Source organism: Ischnura elegans, chromosome 1 (genome assembly GCF_921293095.1).
Source record: "Ischnura elegans chromosome 1, ioIscEleg1.1, whole genome shotgun sequence".
NCBI lineage: Eukaryota > Metazoa > Arthropoda > Insecta > Odonata > Coenagrionidae > Ischnura > Ischnura elegans.
Window position 1 is genome coordinate 49792252 of NC_060246.1, and position 21540 is coordinate 49813791.

At 38.2% G+C, this 21540-nt stretch overlaps 1 protein-coding gene across 1 annotated transcript in view; it reads right to left on the reverse strand.

Moving 5' to 3' along the window:
• Positions 1 to 20764, reverse strand: part of LOC124159783 (pickpocket protein 28-like) — a 58923-nt gene extending 38159 nt beyond the window's left edge. The window contains exons 1-2 of the mRNA XM_046535702.1: positions 20686 to 20764; positions 2010 to 2309 (exon numbers count right to left, since the gene is read on the reverse strand). Coding sequence (XP_046391658.1) covers positions 2010 to 2309; positions 20686 to 20702 — 317 coding nt within the window. The 5' untranslated portion in view covers positions 20703 to 20764. The remainder of the gene's footprint in view (positions 1 to 2009; positions 2310 to 20685) is intronic.
• Positions 20765 to 21540: the final 776 nt, after the last annotated feature.

Here is a 21540-nt window from a genome sequence, read left to right on the forward strand (position 1 = left end):
CTAATTGGGGCAGCCGCTTAATTGGGGCAAAGTGCACAAGTCCCAATATGTCCCAATTAACTGGAATCTACTGTATTTCTTTTAGAAGAGTAAATCATTTGAAATGAACTACAATGTTTGGTTGAAAAAAACACTGGTAATGCAATATGTAAGTTGACCATGGATTCGTGCTATGTTACAGTTAGGGGTGAAGTCCAGTGGCCAGGGTAAGTTGAGCTGGGCCCCAAATCTGAGGGATGAAAATACCAAGGCAACTTACTCCCCAAAAAAAGATCCATACAGAGAGGTTTAAAATATTCTTATGCTACTCGTAGCAGGAAAACGTTTTTCTATTGTAGGCGCCGGCAGGAAAGGGTTAAATGCACCCTGTCCAGAAAAACCCCCAAATATTTCACAGGCTGAGCTTCGGCCTCACATACAAAAAATAAGTTTAACTTTTAGTGTCACATGTGGATTTTTGATTCTTCTTCAAATGTGCCATGAAAACACTTTAATAAATCCCCACTCAAAATAAATTAACAATTGCACTTTTGAAATGGTAGTTGTATTGTATTTTACGTACAAAAAAGAAGTGTAAAATGCCCAGCCTATACCTATAGTAATGTAAGGACAACCACAACCAGTAAAAAGGCAAAGTATCATATAAATAGATGATACCATTTTTCAGTCAATTAAAACGTTCCAGTTGCGTCAGCAGTGACATGATCTACAAAATTTTTTCAAGAGAATTGACAACCACTTTCAAAAGGACCCTAGGGAAGTTTTTTGATGCTTGCGGGCCTGTGTCTAGAAAACAATGAATACACAAGGAATTGACATTCTGTTGGCATCGGTAATTGAGTGACAACTTAAATTCACTAGCTTAAATCTTAAATTCACTAGCTTAAATCTGGTGGTTGTATTCCCTTAATTTGCTAAAACTTTATCTATAGTGTGTCAATGTCAGGGAATCGTGCAAAGTGGTGCAATAAAATAATTCTTGTCATTAAAATACTTTTTTGCAGGCTAAAGTTAAGTGATGAATATAAATTTTAGAAAATAACTAATTAATCATCAATTATACGCATTTTTAAATAAAAATTCAAGATTAATTCAAATTTACAAGACGATTATAATCTACCACTTAAAAATCAGCGAATTCAGATGGATGGAATGCAGCTTTGGCAATGAAATACGGCATAGCACCCTACTACGACTGCTTAATAATTCCCTTGAGTATATGAAATACATATATTTTCCCAAAAGGTTTAGTTAAATACTGGTCGAAAACTCAACAGAAACATGTTAAATCCATGTTAGGTAAACATGCTGAAATGTAAATGAACGAGGCTACTCCCTAGCCTATGAGGACGTCAAAATGAAAGCTCAAAGAGTGGGAGGTGGAGGGAAAGAAGAGGAGAAAAGTTAAAGGTGTTGTGGAATCGACTGAATATACTAATATGTTCTTTGGCATCGAAATCGGTGAGAGCTGGAACAAAATTTTCATCATGGAAATTATGTTCTGCAATCTTGAGACTTATTTTTAGACTAGGCCTCAATTAACCCCTATACATTTTGTTTTAAAATATCCCGTGTGGGTTTTTGCTGGAAGTGCTGGCCTGTACATTCATACATGTAAATTTTGTGCATCCATTGTTAATATGCTGGGGCGAAGACTCTGCAATCATCTTGATACTAAGCCTATAACTAAGGCGTTTCTCGATATTGTGCATTGCATCATGAAATTTTCTCACAAAAGGAAGGGAATTAATTTTACTTTTCTATGAAACACAGTATTGCAAGGGTCAGTAAAATTATGTCCACTATGAAGGAGATCTAGAAACATTTGGATACTCAAGATTAAGACTCGGCTTTTTGAGCAAAATGATTTTGAAATCAAGCGGGAGTCGAGCAGTATTTTTTTCGCTCACTCTCGATCGCTCAAATCTCGAGGCTTGCACACCCCAATTTAAGTGAAATGCTGGGACATAATTAAGAACCAGAGTTACCACTAATTTTACAGCCCTAACCTTTCAACTAGGGGTCTCCTTGCTTCTCCCATGTACTTCAAGCCATGCAAACTAGTGCTTCCACAATAGTCCTGAAAGTAAGAGGTTGCACCTCTAAATTTCTGCCTGCTTTTAAAACTACATAGCAAGCATTTTTTCCTTTGTTTTTCTTCAGTTTCGCAATGATTCAGGTTTTCAGCATCAGTTTCACTTTCAGCAAATTTGATGATAACATTTGCCGAGTGATGTGGATCACTTTCTCCTGGGAACACTCTTGAAGACCTCCTTGATGATGAAGGTGCCACTTCTGACTTCAGAGACCTATAAGGAAATATACACATAATATTCTTATTGCTACATATTATTATCTAAATAAAGATTCAAAAGATAATGATTTGCAAGAGTCAAATTATTGATATAAGTAGCCACCACCACCAAGCACTGAAAAAAAAACCAGTACTGTATTTCTTACGAGATTAAGTTGCGTTCAGAGATGAATTTACTAACTTGCATGATCCATTTTATTATTCATTGTAAGGTGTAAATTATGCCACAAAATAAGTACATGGCTAAAGAAAGTTGATTCCTACCAGATTGTGTATGGATGTAATTACCTACAATTTTAGTTTTTTTCTTCAAATGCACTAGCAATATTGGTACTTACAAATACCTCCTATAAGACAATATGAGGGTATACCTCTCAAACAAATTCCTTCTCTGCGTGCCTCCCTCACAAGTCCTAGGGCAACTAGGTGATCTTGGTGCTCAGTGTTAATCATTGAGGAGAAAAGGAGAAATTGGGGGAGAGGCAGTCCTTGGCATTAAAAGTACCAACAGTAAAATCTGAGAGGGTTTTCTACCTCACTTTTGCCCTTCCAAGGCTCTCGATAGGCTGTTTTACCAGGGCATGGATTGCGCAGGTGAGAATTGCATTAATTTCTCAATATGGCGTGAAATTGAGCAAACACATGAACGAAATTAGAACAAGGGCTAGTTTGCAATCTCGCATCCATGAGCTATTGCATGCATTCTAGAAATTCACAGCTTTTTCTCGCTGCAATTTTCAATGTGCCTTTGTACACACGTTAGATTGTGCAATTACGTGCCCCTTATAAAACGGACTAAATAGCTCCTTAATAGCACCTACAGATTTTTGTAATAATTCTTAGGGTAATTATTACAAATCTTGGTTATTGCAAATTATGAAGGCCGAAAATAAAATAGGGTATCAATATGCTGTTTACCTAACGGTCACTCAAATTTCAGGGTGAAATTTCCTGACTTGCCAATTGCCAGACTAATGTCACAACTTGCACAACAACTTAGCTGTCCCAATCCAAAAGCAAATGAGCTGGCCACACTAAAGGAGGCATCATCTCCCATGATGCGCACCCTCTCCCGGAAAGGCTTCACTGTCCACGATGGGGAGCTTTGCTGCACTCAATTATTGCCCCCACCTTGAATGCCTTCACCATCCTAATTGCAAGGAGGGCTTTGCTGTCACAGGCATCTAACTAAGTTGTCCACCCTGGGTGTTTCACCCTACTCATGCTACACCACTTCGATGTACCTTTGGAGTGCAGAAGGGGTATGTATGCTCTTTCTTGTCCACAATATGCTCCTTTAGAATGGCTCCGTAAATGCAACATGGGGTTTAAAAGCCAACTAATTGTCAATACATACATTGATATGCCTATTTAAGAGCCGATATCCCATTTTACATTAATTTTCAACATAGTGATTTCAGTCAGCCATTTGTACACAAAACTTCTAGCCTACGGTGCTACTTGAAGTCACAGGAAGTTTTTCTTCCATTGGTGTGTTATTCGAGTTGCAAGTCAATAGGATAAGGATGGACTTCAGTTGAAGTCTCCAAGGAATATTTTGTCAAAATTTCATTTTTGAAGAATTTTTCTTCTGAATCAAGGATTATTATGACATAAAAACTACACTACATGAAGCATCAATCTTTCCTCCAGTCAAAAATGTCCATAATTATACCAATTGTATATGCACTCTAGCAGGCAGATATCGTGAAGAAACGGAAATTGCACCATTTTGAATGTTTTACGCACTGAAAGTGGTGAAAACACGAAGTTTACCTTCCCTACCATGTTGGAAGTCCTCAAAACATTTATCATCAGAATCTGCCGAGGAATCAGGATATCTCATGCTTTCATATATCTCGGGCATAGAGAAAAAATGTGTAATGTGGGTTTCCCACCGAGTCGACTTTGAGGACACGCTATTAAATCATCTTGAAAATGACAAATGGGCAAAAATTGTCAATACTGTGGTTTTAATGCCAATATCCATTATTAATCATGCCCCCTTACACTAAGAAAATCGTCTCTCTGACCTATATAAATTTATAGAAAATATGTTTTTTTCTAAACACCGCACATTAAAACAGAGTAAAAAATTCTTAAGATTCTGATTGAAAAATTCTATAAGGAGAAGGGATCAAAGTAGTGAGCTAAAGGGAGCAGGCAAATTTTCCTTATTATTTACAATTATCTCCATGAAAAGAAGTGGGAAAACAATTATATTTCGTAAATTCACCATGGCAACTTAAAGAAATAGCAACACTATGTCATTTGCTTCTCACCCTTCTAAAGGCACAATGATAAATACGTGGATAAGTACCACACAAGAAACTAGCAATTGTACGAAATTGTTATATTCGTGGGCACAGATTTCAAAAAGTTACTGTGCCTTTTGCATTTGACATTTATCCTTGGTACTATCACAATGATGCAGGGGAAATACCTCACATTTATGTTTACTTTAAAACTTGAACATAGTTATTTGCGCGGTGCCCTATAAAATGACAAATTGATAAACCACTCACAGATTCATCAAAATTCCTAGCCAAAACTGTGATAGTTGTGGGTATTTGGCCTATGGGTTGTAAAAGAAAAAAAATTATCAGTAGGAAAAAACTGAAAAACTCAAAAAAGTAATTGCCTTTTATGCAATTACTCCACAAATATGCACAAACTGAAAAAAGAAAATGCATTACAGGCAATTAATTTTTGAGTTTTTCAGTTTTCAGTAAAATAATAATTGCCTTAAAGATAATACCTATAAGACAATATAAGATTTCAGTTATCTTTTAGTCTCCATGCCAACCAATGATTTCATTTTATATCGATACTAACTGACTCGGCAAACGTTTTGCCATTTAAATTATTTCCAGTAAATATTACGGTGGTCAAATAAAAAATAACTTATTCCCAGTGAGAAATGGGTGGTGGAATCCACGTGGAACCCACGTGGAAATTACGGTGGAGATTAGGTGGAAATGTAACGTGGATACCACGTGTTTTTGGTCGTGGAATCAACGTGAAATCCACGTGGAAAGTTGGTGGAATCAACGTGGAATCCACATGGAAATTTGGTGGAATCAACGTGGAACCCACGTGGAAATTTGGTCGAAAAATTAAAACAGCAGTTGGTGCTGTCCTAAAACCATTAAAACCTCAACCACTCTATATCTAAACCTTCTATATATGTGTCTACGATTTTTCATGTGCTCTCATGGCTGCCTTTCCACGAATTATATAAAAATAGAATGTGCGATACATTTTCACATAACTAGCGTGGTTTCAGGAAGATAAATGACGCAATGTCACCAGAGAGTTAAGTTCCACAAATTAGAAATTCTGTTTAACATTTAATGCTAATCACCACAAATCCACTTGAAATCAACGTGGATTCCACGTGGGTCCAACCACTCAATATCCACCACCACCAAATATCCACCACTCAACGTGGATTCCACGTGGGTTCCACGTGGATTCCACCACCCATTTCTCACTGGGTTTATTGTAAGTATGTGGGGATGTGGTAATTGACTGAAAGAGGAAGATGCTGTGAACAATGTTGATCTGTACAAAACAGTAAACATTCATTTTATTAAATTCATTGTAGTTTTATTATCTTTTATTTATAAAAGAAGATGTCTTTGTGTCCTTATTTCATTACCATTAGTTACGTCACATCATGAAACTTCTGTGGTTGCTAATCCTGCTGGGTAGACAAAACCCTTCACACAGTCTGATAAAACGTAACTAAAAGGATACAACTCTTACATATTAATACTCTTGTTGCAAAACTTTTTTCTGGGGTAAGCGTAAGTTCATAACATGCGTGATATAGGTACATAAATCATTGTTTCCATTGTTTGCAGTTAAATGCGTACACCATCATCAGATTTGCTTAATTCTTTTACCTAAAAATCCTATCATGTGACAATGAATTCCCAGTTCCAAGTTTCCTACTTCTCTGGGTACTATACTTCCTGAGCAACACCTGGTCTCCTGCTAGTAATCAATAAATTTCAAATGACATCTCTACAACAAATTATGACTATTAAAAAAAACATTATCAGCCTCTTAGTTCAATGGAGTGTACCATATTTTTAGTAAATCTATCTTTAGCCAAAACAAACAAACTGTATTGTTTATCCACATGTGAAAATGCCACATATAATTGTCCATATGAAGAACACAGTGTGCCTCAAAGCCTTGAGACATTGTCATTGCGAATGCAAATCTTGTTGGAAATTGAACCCATTCAGTGGCGCTGACTTCATGGGGCTTGAGGGGGCCCGAGCCCCCTCAAAAATTTGTTATGGTGTGAGGAAAAAATGTGTCAGGCTTGTCGATTTTCCCCGGAGTGTCCAGATATCGAGATTCGAGTTATCAGGGTTCTAATGTTGATCATATTACTCTTCTAAAATGCTTAAAAACTGAAAACTCACTACTTATAAAATTTCCCATGGCAAGAGCCCTGGTTTGGGCCCCCCCAATATTTTTTGTAAGTCGGCGTCCTTGAACCCATTTGTATTCAATTGGCACATCTGTCGGAAGAATAGGGATTCGTGGTAGTAATACATCTCCTTCAAACTTGCCATTCATAATTTATGGAGATAGACAGAGATTTCAAACAACATAAACAATACTGACGGTCGTCAAGGGGACAGTAAGCCAAAATCGCTAAAATTTCAGCATTTTTTGGACTTTTTTCTAAATTCACCATAAATCAAGTGGAAAACAAAATTTGATTGCAAGAATAAGAATGCGCATTTCATTTTCTTTCCAATGGTATATGGCTCAACTTGATGTGACCATTACCACTAATTTAAATATGCAAAAGAAAAAAAGGTCTGCAGTCATTAAAAACAAACTTTACATGTATTTCTTATGGGAATGACTCAGGGCCCATTGCAGTGCATCATGGGCCCTGGAGAAGAATGAAAAATAGTTTACAACATATTCCTACTGAACATACACACCAAATTTCATAGGAATCGGTAGTCCAGCCGTTTCAGAGGAGTTTGTCTACAAAAAACCGTGACATGAGAATTTTATACATTAGATCTAATATCAATGCAAAGTACAGGGGAAAAACCTCAAATCCTTCTCAAAATGATTCAATGTGATGTGCGAGATCAACAAAAATTTAAGGATATAATCCATATCACGAAGGTCACATTTGGCAATGATAGGCATTCCACATCACCTATTTTCCTGCTAGGACAATCAAATGGACTTTGATTTATTTCGATTGTTTGCTAATAACTTTTTTTTTACAATGTGCGTGCAACACTGAAACTCTTACTAAAAATTAGCAATAAGGTATTTATTTTTATTTATTTATTTATCACATCCCCCGTAAACAGCACATAACGGCCTTTTACAACGTGGGTTTCCAATATTAACAAAGTACAACACAAACATCCATGCCCTGGATAGGGATCACCTACCCAGGCGGGATTCGAACCCACGACCTACGGTTTGGCAGGCGAGGACTTTACCCCACCACTACCGAGGCCGGCCAAGTTAAAATTAAATCTGATAAAAGCTAAAGCAAACGAATCCAATGGTAACAGTCGAAGTTGTGACCAATACAAATAAACACTCGATAGATGCTTTCAGAAACGAAAGTATTAAACCCTGAGAGCACACGAAAAATTGTAGAAGTATTGGTCTATTTCAAGTCAGCAGGTAACTTAACCGATGGAAGTTCGATGTAGACCATGAATATACGAGATGTATACTACAATTGCATAATTGCATACATTGCAGGATACGGTTCACATGGAAACCTTGTTTGATTGTTAGAAACTGCTTTTATTTACAATGCTTTTGTGATAGCAATAGGGTGGTTTCCTATTATTTTTTTATTGCCTTAATCGAAAGATTATTACTCCTGGAGTACGTATTTCGCGCTTTTAGATTTTTAAATGACAACATCTATTTTTCGCGATTAAATGAAAAGTGAAAATTTTCAAGCGCGCGAAAACGCGACGCTTAAGTATGAATGTCGGGAAATATCTCCGTACGTCGTATTTCTGGTTCCCCCTCCCGCCCGGTGAGGTGACCTTGAGGCGAGGCTTAGCTCTGATACGTCGCAGGGTGCTAGCGGATAGCTGAGTACCTTGCTGAACGGTAGCGCTTGGCTTAAAAAAGGTTTATTAATACCTTATCAAACGAAGAAAACTTTCCGACATTAGCCAGTTTTAATAGGTGATTATTAAGACATGTTTCCCTGAGCTCTGTGCCTCATGCTTGCATTGGTAACCTCAGACGATACATAACTCCTATCCTCTCGTGTAGAAACTAGGTCCCTGTGACGTCATGCGGAGTGGAATCGCATGGGCGCCAATCTGGCCTTTTTCAAATGAGGATAAAATTTGACCCTTGCCATTCGTCTAAACCGGTATTTCAAAAACCAAATAATTTGTGTATTATGAATACACTAATGGTGGGTAACGAATCGCAATCAATGCCTTTCGTTTTCTTTGATGAAGGAAACTACCCTATTGCATGAAATAAGTCTTGTGCTTCCAAAAAAACGCATTAACTTCATTACCTCATTTAGCAAGTCATACAAACTGGCATTCCTAAAAATGCGTTGCCTTATACAGACAGTTTCATGGAATTTTAAACTTTTCATCATTAATTTAGATAGATATATGTTTCAGATTGCGGCATGTCAAATATTAGTGGAAAAGCTTGACTCTTTCGGAAACGTAAATTCTCTGCGGTGAAGATGAATAAGTATTCAGCATTTTGGGATGTGGTCGTGAAGCCGTGTGCTATAATATTAAAGCATTTGGAAGAGTGAGCACCACCTCTTATTACTTACTCATTAATATTATACATTCATAATAATATCAAAGTATACCCCTGAAAAAGGGAATTAAAAGCAATAGGCAGATTCACTCTACTTTTTCAAGCCTCTTTCATGTATGAAAAGTACTTATGATGTGTTGGATAGAATTTAAAAACTCCACAAATAATATAAATATGTACATATAGGGATCTTGTAGCTCTACTGGAAGAATGCAAAATTAAAGACTTTGCAAATTATTCTTTGAATAAATTTATCAAATCACAAATGTCTCTTGTTCCAGAAAAAAGTAAGTAGGTTCAAGAAAAGAAGGTAAGTAAGGTACATCTGTGACATATTTGTATTTGCTGCAATGTTTTGTTAATATCCCCTGAAGTTCATAAATTTGCTCCCAATTCTGGTAATTTGGTTTTCTCACATCCAGTTACTATCAAACGGCTCAGCTCTTCTTTTAAAGTTGATCCAATTAATGAGAAAAATGAGCATGGGTTTCTGTCTTACGTGAAGCACTGAGTATCTCATTACAGAGCCACGATCGTTATATCACCCTTATGATGGATGAAGTTCATTTGAAACCCTTTCTTGACTACATGGACAGATAGATGTATAGTAGAACCTGCATATAATTCCAGCAGTTTAGTTTCTAGTGCACATGTGTTCGTGGTAGAGAACTTAATATATTCATTTAAGTTGTCCATATTTTGCCAGTGAGTACTCTGTCAGTCTGTGTTCTAAAATTTTCTGAAGAAAGTCATCATTGGTCTCGAAAAAGTTGATCTGGATGTGGTTTGTGTTATAAATGAAAACAAATCCATCAACAGGAAGGCAGTATCTCTCTTCACCAATCCACCAAGGCTGAGTATAGTTAATCCACATCCTTCTCATCATTCTTGACTCTGTCCATATGTTTAAATGTATTCGCAACAACTGGATCAATAAGAAAAACTTTTATTTTCCCAACTGAATGCATTACATGCTACATTTCTGTGTTATCAGGCAGGAATTGGTATTTTTCCATGCAAAACAATTTCCCCAGGTACTTTAAAGCAGCAAATACAAGTTCACCGTTTCACAAGGTTACAATTCGCCCCATTAAGTGCATAAATTGCCATGAAAATATAGTTTGCAGATAGGTCTAATCAAAAAAATCCCTATTTGATTTAACAGAAGCACAATCTAGTTTTATCCTAATCTTGCGCATGTGTAAGAACATAACTTTTTTATTTCATCATCGTTTAATGCAGCGATGCTGAAAAAATAGAAGCCCCGTGAAGCATGCAAAAATCCTATGACTTCTATGTTATTAGTACCACTGATGCGTAAAAAATGTTTTACTGAATATAAGACTTTTAATGATATTCTCGAGGTTTCGAATGCATTTGGAAGCAAGCTGTTTCTCTTCAAAAAAGATTTTTCGGCGAAGGCGTAGGTAGGTACATAGAAACAATTATGTTTCCCGAGGTAGGGATGTACTGTTAACATCATTTAAATGTAAGTACATATGATATTATATAAGGAAAATTGTAGCCGGAGAAATGTCTGTTCGCATATCGTTTGGTTTTCTTACGCATTCCCCACCAATCGGCGCTATCAATGGCAGTCTTCGCTACTCCCTCCGTCCGCCTACGACTCGTGACGTCACGATGGAGCGCTCAGGCCTTGTCTCTCGGTGGTCGTGTCGCGGCTCGACTAATATAGAGCGTTCCATATTTAGTTGACAGTATGGGGGAACCGCGGTGTTGTCAATATCAGCACGAAAATTAATGTTGCGCTATACACTGATTAAAAATTGCATTCCTATGCAGAAAGAGATGTTGCATTCATTGGTGCCAATAGTTTTTCGATAAAATTTATAACAAAAGCTATAATAAATATTTCCTTAAATTTCCGTTAGAAACGTGTATTTTTTTACTTTATCTTCTTCTCGCAATTGTTACCTAACCGTTGTCTGTATTGAATCGAATCTTCTGCACAAAATTCTTCATACTATTTTCTCTTTGAAGGTCTTCACTGATTGTACAATAACTGAGTTAAAATGTTGTTATGCCGACGTAACACCCTTTAGGACAAGAAAAATTTGATTTTTGCAAGGTAAAATGTAGTTGCTTACTAACTTGCGTTCCTTACGTCGTAGGTGCCTATATGCTGCGTATCAAATTGAAAGAAAACTACAAAGTTATTTTTAGTGAAAAAACCATTAATTTACATCAATTATGAAGGGAGTTACAAGGTTTTGATTTTAAGAAAAAATATTACGACACCGCAGGGCCGGGCTTCTTGCTTTTTCTTGCGCGCAGAGGAAAATTTCTCGGGCGGAAAAGGAGTTTTTTGTCAATACATACTGTGAAATGTATATATCAACTCGCTGCGCTACGCGCGCTCGTTAAGGGGCTCCGCCCGTTCCGGCTTCGCCGTCTACATTTGTGATCGTTCGAAGAATTTTATTTTGAATAATCTCACCTCAGATAGGGGCCGGCTCCGCCGGCCAGGGGGTAGGGAAGCGCCCTTCTCATTCCTCGGAATGGCTTCGCCGTTCCTCGTTGAGAGGCGGCTTCGCCGCCCAAGGGTGGATGGAGCCCACAGCGGCTGCGCCGCTTGAACATCGTGGTGGCTTCGTCCCCCGGGGGTTACTGAAGCTCCCCCTCACCTGCGCCAGTTACTCCTCGGAACGTCTTCTCCGCCTTGGGGATGAAGAGCCTCCCGCGGCTACTCCGCTTAGTCTTCATAAATGGTCTTCTCCACCGAGAGGGGTGCCCAGGGGGATTCGGGGTTTCAATGTGTTATACAGCCGGTCACCAATCTTTCACAGTGATTGTGTAGCGATGATTGTAAAGGGTAGTGCAATGCGGAGTAATAGTTGCGACAAGTACGCATAAAAGAAGACTTAATGGGAAGTATTTCATTTTTTGCAGGGGGTTCCAACGGAATACCGCGGGTTTTATACTTGTGTTAAACCAGTGGTCACAAATCGTTCTCATAAACTCCGTGCTGATAAGTCCTAGGGGTCCGAAATAGAGGCGGAATTCTGACGATTCTTTTACCCGGAGAGGCGATTTATTAGAAAATTTTTGGGAGGTTTCCGGGGTTATCGGGGGTTTTAATAAGTAGTAGTGGCACCGGCTAAATTCTGACGAAAACTACTCGGGAAGGCGAATTTAAAAATTTTATTTTTTCTTTCGGCGAGGTTCCAGGAGGTGATCGGGGGTTTTCTGGTATTTTTTCCCGAATGGTTTACGGTGGCCCGCCTTCACCAAACATTCTGGATCTAGAGCTCAGAGGGGACGGGTAGTGCGGCGTAATGTTTGCGAGAAGTTCCCAAATAGGAGACTTAATGGCACATTTTACATTTGGGGGGATTTCAGGGGATACCGGGGGTTTATATGTGTGTACTCCTGGCGGTCACCATCCGTTCACATAAATTCCGTGGGGATGAGTCGTTGGGGTAAGAACCAGCGGTGGAGTAGTCACGAAAAGTACCCAAAAAGGTAGAATTATATGCAAAATTTTATTTTTTGGGGGGTGTATGTGGGTTTACCGGTGGTTTATAGGTTTTTACAGCCAGGGGTTATCAATCGTCCACATCAATTCCGTAGCGATGAGTGGTAAGGCTTGGAAATGCGGCGGAATTGTGACGAAAAGTACCCGAAAAGGCTACTTATGTGCAGATTTTAATTTTTTAGGGGTTTTCAGGGGGTTTAAAAATGACGATGTTATATGGTCACATCCATTTACTATCATATCTAAGAGAAGTTGCCCCTATGACATCCATATTTCGAGAGTAAAACAATAAAAAGTAAATCTCTCCCCGGAAAAAAATTAGTAGTGCCCGCCATTTTTATTTTTTCGCTGTTATATCGATAAAACTTTTTATTAAATATTTATGTTTTCTGAAAGATAATGCATAGCTGTATGTAACTACAAAGTTTGAAAGAAATCGGTGAAGTATAAATTGACAAAGTCCTATGTTAATCTTTTGGAAATCGTAATTTTCGGTGATTTTCGGAATATTTTAATTTTTTTCTGAGTAACCAAGGACGACGAAAGAAAATTGTTACCTAAATTTCGTAGACGATGTTATGAACATATATAATAATCATTTTCGTTGTCCAACTCATAAAATTAGGCCGACGGCAGTGGAAAATATTTAATATTTTCCGAGAAATAGATTTTTGGACGCCATTTTGAAAGCGTTTAATTTGGAAATTAACTTAAAAAACTACATAAGTAGGTGGCGACATTTATTGGCTTTCATAATATACAACAACAGTCCGTGTGACGGAAATTTATCGCCTGTATAACGTTAAATAGTAAACGAACCCCCGGGAAAGAATGGGAAGTGTCCGCCATTTTTTATTTTTTTCTGGTTTATCGATGGCAATATTGTAAAAAATTTTAATTTTATGAAACAAAATGCATAGTATTATGTAAATACTAAGTCTTAACGAAATCGGTCGTGTAAAACTGGACGAAATCTTGTGTTAATCTTTTGGAAATTGTACTTTTTGGTGGTTTTTGGCATATTTTAATTTTTTTCTCGGCAACCAATGGTGACAAAACATATTGTTGCCAAGGTTAAATAGAGAATCATGAAAGCATATATAATAATCATTTTCGTTGTGCAACACCCAAAATTAGGTCGATGGCAGCGGAAAGTATGAAAATGTTTCCGAAAAAATCATTTTTTGGACGCCATTTTTGCGACGTTAAACTAAACAATTAACTTAAAACAATACATAAGTACGTGGCAGCATTCATTGGCTTTCTAAACAAACAACAACGATTCGTGTAGCACGCACGATTTGCGCGCAGTAAAATAAAAACCGAAAGGCGGTATCCGGAAAAATCCCGATTTCGGCCATTTTGTCGTCCTAGCGACGACACGTGGCGGAAACTTCCGGTTTTCGGATTTTTCCTCCGAATCATTTCGGGTCCCACGCACGTGTGCCAAATTTCAGCTCTCCAGCATGTCTAGAAGTGGTCTAGAATTTGTATCCATGAGTGAGGCACACATCCGGATTTCGTTTGATATCCTAAACAGAGAACACTCAAACGTCGTAACAGCAGTTTTTTTATCTCAATACATTGATACACGAAAGTAAGCAAGCGGCTTGGAAATAAGACGCTTCCGCCTTGGGTGTTTCAGTCCCACTGCAGAAACCAAGAAAGAGAATATCTCATAATCTGTGCGAAACACTACCCCTTCCAGTGCATGCCTTTTAAAAAAAGGGGCTTGGGTTTTTCCTGAAGTTCCGTTCATAGGGTACCATAAAACATCTGCACCAGAAGCGACTCTAGCCGAAGGGGCCGGGGGAAAAATTTACGAAGGTGTTCAGTTTGTCGTTGCATTTTTTTGGAGTGAACAAGTGTTGTGTGGTCAGCTGGATTTGAAAGCTGTGAAGTGTGTTTAACACTTATCTCTGCTGTAACGTGCCCAATCAATATGTCCGATACAAAGAAGAGGAGAAAAGGTGAGAAGCTCATAAGCCGCGAAAGACAGTTGGTGCTCAAAATCTCTCAGCATTAGTGAGGCCTGCCGAGAAGCTTCGAAGGCTACTTGGTGCGCGGAGTCCACTAGCTGTTTACAGAGTGAGAAAGGAAAGCTCCCGTGGTCCATTGGTAACTCCTTCAAAAACTAAAGAAATTAGACAGCCTTACAAAAATTCGAGAGCAGTGATTTTCAACGATTTTGTGAGATCGGGAATTAGAAGGAAGGTACATGAATCCTTCGTGAAAAATATTCCTCCGACTTTAAAATCCATATTAAGCTCGGTAAATATGGATAGTGATCTCCCAGATTACAAAAGGACAACACTACATCGTCTTCTTTTGGACATAGGCTGAGCGTAAGGACGCAGGGGAAAAGAAGGATCCCTATTGAAAGGGATGATATTATTCGTTGGCGGCACAATTAATTATTTAGGGCAGCTAAAAAAATATCGTAGCGAACACAAGACGATTGTATTCACAGACGAAACTTGGATTAATGTTAGAAAAACAGTGAATATGACTAGGCGAGACAAACAAATAGAAACTCCGCGTCAAGCTTTCCTTGCTGGACTAAGTACTCGGCTTGGCCCCCACTTCCCGAGGAGGACGATTTGCAATAGGGTGGTTTCCTATTATTTTTTTATTGCCTAAATCGAAAGATTATTACTCCTGGAGTACGTATTTCACACTTTTAGATTTTTAAATGACAATATCTATTTTTCGCGATTAAATGAAAAGTGAAAATTTTCAAGCGCGCGAAAACGCGACGCTTAAGTATGAATGCCGGGAAATATCTCCGTACGTCGTATTTCTGGTTCCCCCTCCCGCCCGGTGAGGTGACCTTGAGGCGAGGCTTAACGGTGATACGTCGCAGGCTGCTAGGGGGTAGCTGAGTACCTTGCTGGATGGTAGCGCTTGGCTTAAAAAAGGTTTATTAATACCTTATCAAACGAAGAAAACTTTCCTACCTTAGCCAGTTTTAATAGGTGATTATTAAGACATGTTTCCCTGAGCTCTGCCCCTCATGCATGCAATGGTAACCTCAGACGATGTATAACTCCTATCCTCTCGTATAGAAACTAGGTCCCTGTGACGTCATGTGGAGTGGAATCGCATGGGCGCCAATCTGGCCTTTTTCAAATGAGGATAACATTTGACCCTTGCCATTCCGTGCGAGTCCGTCTGATATAACCATCGTTGTCTTATACAACATCGCCTTTCATGTAATACTAGCCAGAGCCAAAAAATATTGCATAATATGGAAGGAATAGAAATTTTGTCTTATTCAGAAGTGGCGATAAATTTTATTATCCTTCAATTTATTGTTATTTTTTACATTACAGATTATTCATTATTCAGCTTGTGCATTGAATAAGTACCTACATAAAATAACAAAAGACTTTTTCTTTTACATTGCAGCAAAGGTATTGTAATTTACGCTGAAAATTTCTTAATTTACGCCGTCTTTCGTGCGATCCCAAACTCCTTTTTGAAATAAACCATTTTGGCGCCATATTATGTGTGGTTGCATACGCTGTTAGGATGCCTGCCGGCGGAGCGGAAGCTTTGCAACACTGTTCTCCATAAGGTCCGTACTGTCCAAGGTGATACTTGCGTAGTCAACTAAACGTGGAACGCTGGCGGGCCCATGCGCCACCCTACGGTATACAGACTATAATCTTCGGACGAGGACTAAAAAACTAAAATGTAGTTATGTTCCACATTTTCATCAGCCAATTCTATTATGTTGCTATACAAAAATATCTCTCTACGCTTTCATCATCGTCATTGAAGTGGTTACTAAGGAGACGAAAAGCTTTGTAAAAGGTGAATAAGCGTTCTCCGTCTATTCTTTCCATTTAAACAACAATTTAAATGACTTTTTCTCTATTTAAAATACTTATGGACACTTAACTAAACAAATGTGATACAAACATGTCTCTACCAATTATAATCCGCTTGAAGTATTCAAGCGCCAAAATACTCGTTAAATACATATTCGCCGTCCAGAAAAGATATTTGCCGAGCGACAGTGGCAGCATCACATTTTGGTACTACCAATAGAAGGGATTACACTACCGAATATTATGTTTGAGTTATAATGCAAAGGGCGTAAGAAAGACTCTCACGACATTTTACCATTGAGCGCTGAGTAATTTCTTCCCTAGAGCTGTTTGAAGTTTTAACTTAAATTCCACGCCAAAAACGCATTTCCCGGGCGACGCCATGTTGATGACGTGTTAACCTCTGCATTGCCTGCATAAGGAACGCATTGTCGTATACGTTATATCGAGTATAAATAAATAGTAGATAAAACGGAGAATTTAAAATGAGTGGGAGGAAACCTTACTTATACTGTTGTGTGCCGAGATATGAATTTACCTTCGTTAAACACCAGACAAGTATTTTTTGTTTTGCCAGACGACACAGACCGAAGACGGCGGTGTTCAACGCTGCACGGAGACTGCATATATTTCTTCAGAAATAAGCTGTTATAGAATTTGTGAGGCCATTTTAATGTAAGTCACTTCTGCTTCTCAAAGGAATTTATTTTCTATTGCTTCTTTTGTTGTCCCTGGCCACACATCGCAAAAATTTCGTATGAGCTTAAATATATACGTACTCAACAGGAAATTTTCATTTTTAATTGCAAATATATCATTCTGCTTCAATTTATGTTGGATTCAATTATTACTTCGTGTGCATTTATTGCATATTTGCCCCGGTTTCCACTCTTTGTATACACTTATGTTGTTCTATATTGCACGTTGAAAGCCAACCACTGCAACGGAAAGGGTCTTCGACACAAGCCTAATGAAATGTCAAGTAGTTCAAATTAACGCATAATCTCAATAAATTTGTACTCCAGGTAATACTACGATATCGTATTACTCGCAAAAAGCAGAAATAAGCACAATTGACAAGTAAAATACTATAGAAAAGTAAAATACCATAAATAAGTAAGAAAACGAGGTGAAAGATAATAATGAGAGACAGTGCCGAACACTCAACCTTCACTAACTCCGCTCAAAGCGTTGGCCACCAGGCCTCCGTGTTCACATAAAAGGAATCTTATAACTCATAATAAGTATTAAACAACTAAGGGTGAAAACAGGTGCAAGTATGCAGTAAATGTACCCGAAATAATCATTGCATCCTGAATGAATGAAAGCGGTATGATACATTTGCAGTTATAAAGTAATCAATCCCTTGGAGTGCATTTAAATTCACTCACAAGCGGAATGTTTGCTGAGCGCAATAATAAACTACGAAAGGAGTAAAGGATACTATATACTATTTATAAATTTCCTTGAGAAGCAGAATTGGTGCCAAAAACTTTATCCTAAAACTTTTGAAAGTGGCTGTACGTGTAAATCTGATTTAAATATAAGTGAACTTACGGATATTTTAAAGTAAATATCTTTCCCTCTGAGTTACTCTTTCATTTTGATGACACTTGTTTACCATTTGCTATAGTACGAAACCGACTTGTGATAAAAAATTATTATTGCGGTAATCCGTAGACGAAGTCTTCGCGCAACTGAACAAGCTTCGGCAGTTAGTCCGGAAAATAAAAATCAGGTTTCTCTATCTTACTTCGAGTTTTTTATTCTCAACCATTTGTAAAAAGTAACTCAACAAAGTAAGTCAACAAACCCTAGACTACCAAAGTAGGCACATAGAAATTTTTTCCGTTGATAAAAAACGGCATTGTCCGCGAAGATACGAAATTACGTATTTCATAGAAATCTTAAAAACTTCAAGAATTACCAGGAGCATATGTAGACCAAAGAGAGGCCTCTGCTTAAAAAATGCTGTTCCAACGAAATTTGAATGCTGAGCCTGAAAGAAACGGAGAGAGCCGCGAGTTTCCTCCCTTCAAAGGGCAAGAAAACAGCTAGGAGGGGAAAGATATTGATTTTGATGATTTGTTCTTTTGTTTTATAATTCACATGCGGAAGCTAAAAAGCTGTAATAAGTCAAGGATTTTACGATGGTATGTCCACAAATTAAAGCACCTCGGATAATTGTCGTTATTACTATTTCAATCAAAACTGTAAACATTTCATCTTGTAAAACTTTCATTGAAATGAAATTAATCGTTTTGAGACAAAAAATAGGGTGGTTTACCATATTTTTTTATTGCCTAAATCGAAAGATTATTACTCCTGAAGTACGTATTTCACGCTTTTAAATTTTTAAATGACGATATCTATTTTTCGCGATTAAATGATAAGTGAAAATTTTCAAGCGCGCGAAAACGCGACGGGTAAGTATGAATGCTGGGAAAACCCCGTGTGACGTCAGTCTGGTTCCCGTTGCCGTAAGTGAGGTAACCTTGGGGCGAGGCTTTGAGCGCTGATACGACGCAGGATGCTAGCAGGTAGCAGAGTACCCTGCTAGCAGGTAGCGCTTGGCTTAAATAAGGATTCTTAATGCCTTATCAAACGAAGATAACTTTCCGACCTTAGGCAGTTTTAATAGGTGATTATTAAGACATGTTTCTCTGAGCTCTGTGCCTCATGCATGCATTGGTAATCTCACTCGATGTAAAACTCCTATCTAATCGTATAGAAACTAGGTCCCTGTGACGTCGCGTGGAGTGGCATCGCATGGGCGCCAATCTGGCCTTTTTCAAATGAGGATAAAATTGACCATTGCCATTCGTCTAAACTGGGATTTCTAAAACCAAATAATTTGTATATTATGAATACACTAATGGTGGGTAACGAATCGCAATCAATGCCTTCAGTTTTCTTTGATGAAGGAAACTACCCTATTGTCCAGAGTCTCTGTTAATAATAACAGTACATTTCTGGAATCTGCTAAAACAAAGTCAACACTGTTTCGCCATGACGATAAACTTTTGACCACTATTTCCACGAATGCAGTGTGTTTACGGCTTCTTCAAGCGTTACTCACGCGTCATTCATGAGGTTCGCACAGTTCAGACGTCACGCGGCGTCAGGCAATAGAAATACGTTTCGCGTCGTGGGCGTGGACGAGGCTCCTAACGTACTTTTAAAGCTACTTTTCTCGGCTATAAATCGAATTTGATCTCCGAAAATTGGTATGTGTGTTTCTCATTCATATATTTTTGGTTTAAAATAACGAAAACTAATTTTGAATTTTGAGTGTTCCCTCCTATTCAAATAAAAAAAGTAGGCAATTTTATCTAGTATGGTGGGACTGTCAAATAGTCCCACTACTTATTTACATTAAGCGCAATTCTTACGATACTCGAGTATTTTGTGATTTAGGATATTTTCTAAGATAATAACTAATTTGGTGTACCGGAAGATCATAGCGATTGATTATTTATCCATGGTCAATGCTGTGAATGAGTGAATTCTGTGCACACTGCCGAGTGCCGGTTTATCAATAAGGCGAGGTAGCAGTTTCCTCAGGGCCCCGAAACAAGGAGGCTCAAAGGATTCCCCAGGGATTTTTCCCTTAAGATTCCCTCATTTCCAATGTCCAGAGGCTCCGATGCTAGTGCTTACAGGCCTAACGGGTGTCAATTGGTACTGTATGCAGGGGCGATCTGGCCAAATCGGCTGGACGGCGATAGCCGAGGGTCCCCACAACACTCGCGTCACTCGTGAAGCGTATATGCAAGATGTAATAAAAAAACACTCAAATTACTTAAACCAAAGTTTTTTGCACTTACAAAATTCTAAGTTTTCAATAATTTGGTATATTTACAACATACAAAGAAGTCATTCTAAATAAAATAAAGGATCAGATGATGTGTAACGAGAACCTGATTCCTTTTTGAAAGCCTGCTTTAGAGTTTTTATATTTGTATTATTAAGTTTGATTAAACGTGTAATTCTCAACTTTTGGTTTTTTTCCAAACGATATTTTTATTTTCTTTTACCTAGTTTTTTTAAGAGCCAGAATGACGTCAAAATCTACTTCCGTGCATGAAATTTCCAAAAATATTCCGGGGGAGGTTACATCATGACTCAGCCGAGGGCTCCCAGTCACCTCAGACCGCCCCTGACTGTACAGAGTAATAAGCAATTCTTATAATATTATACGGTCATGGAATAAAACGATAACTCACGTGTGATACTCGTTCATTGTGGAGTAGGTCCAAGTTCACTCATGTAGCTGTAGCTCAAACTTCAGTCGTACTGACTTCCTAAGGATATTTTGCCCCTTATAAATAAGCTTGTGCCGAAATATACTCGTCACCCATAGCTCCCAAAGGGATTTTCAGCTTCCCATGTGTACCCACTAATTAATGTTATTAATGTCCCCTAAAGCTATATTCATTAGGCACCTCCACTTCCAGGCGGAGTTTCTAAAAGAAATAAAACATTTCCGCTGATATGGAAGCGCCCTATTTTTCCAACCGACGTAGATAATGATATGCTAATGGAAGTAGATGAAATTAAAACGTTATATAACACGCATACCCGCAACTTCTCTAATCGATACCAGTTAGTTCACTGGCAGTGCGTCCTAAGCCCACAAATAAGGGATTTCATTAAGAGAGACACCGTAGAACAGCAGAAATGGGAGGAATGTTCCCGGTCAAACGATTCATTCGACCCACAGTAAAAAAATATTATTAGCTTTTGCCCCGGAAGAAAATCAACAATGATGACGGAGAATACGGTCCCACACCTCACTAACGAATTCGTGCGACAAAAATAGCGTGATAACCTTGTTAATTGCGCCAACTTCTTTTTGCTGATCAACCTACGTTTTAAGGTAATAGAAATTTATTTTCACCACAAAGACCTACATTACTCTCCGAAAACTCTGTGATTTCGAGTAAAACGTGAAGAATTATACGGAAATCGACAGTTCATTTCCACAGGTTCAGTTTCCATATGAACATGCCAAAAATATTTCTTTAGATACAATTCCAGCTCTACGTAATTCTGTACAATCTGTTCCATAGAAATTGGCA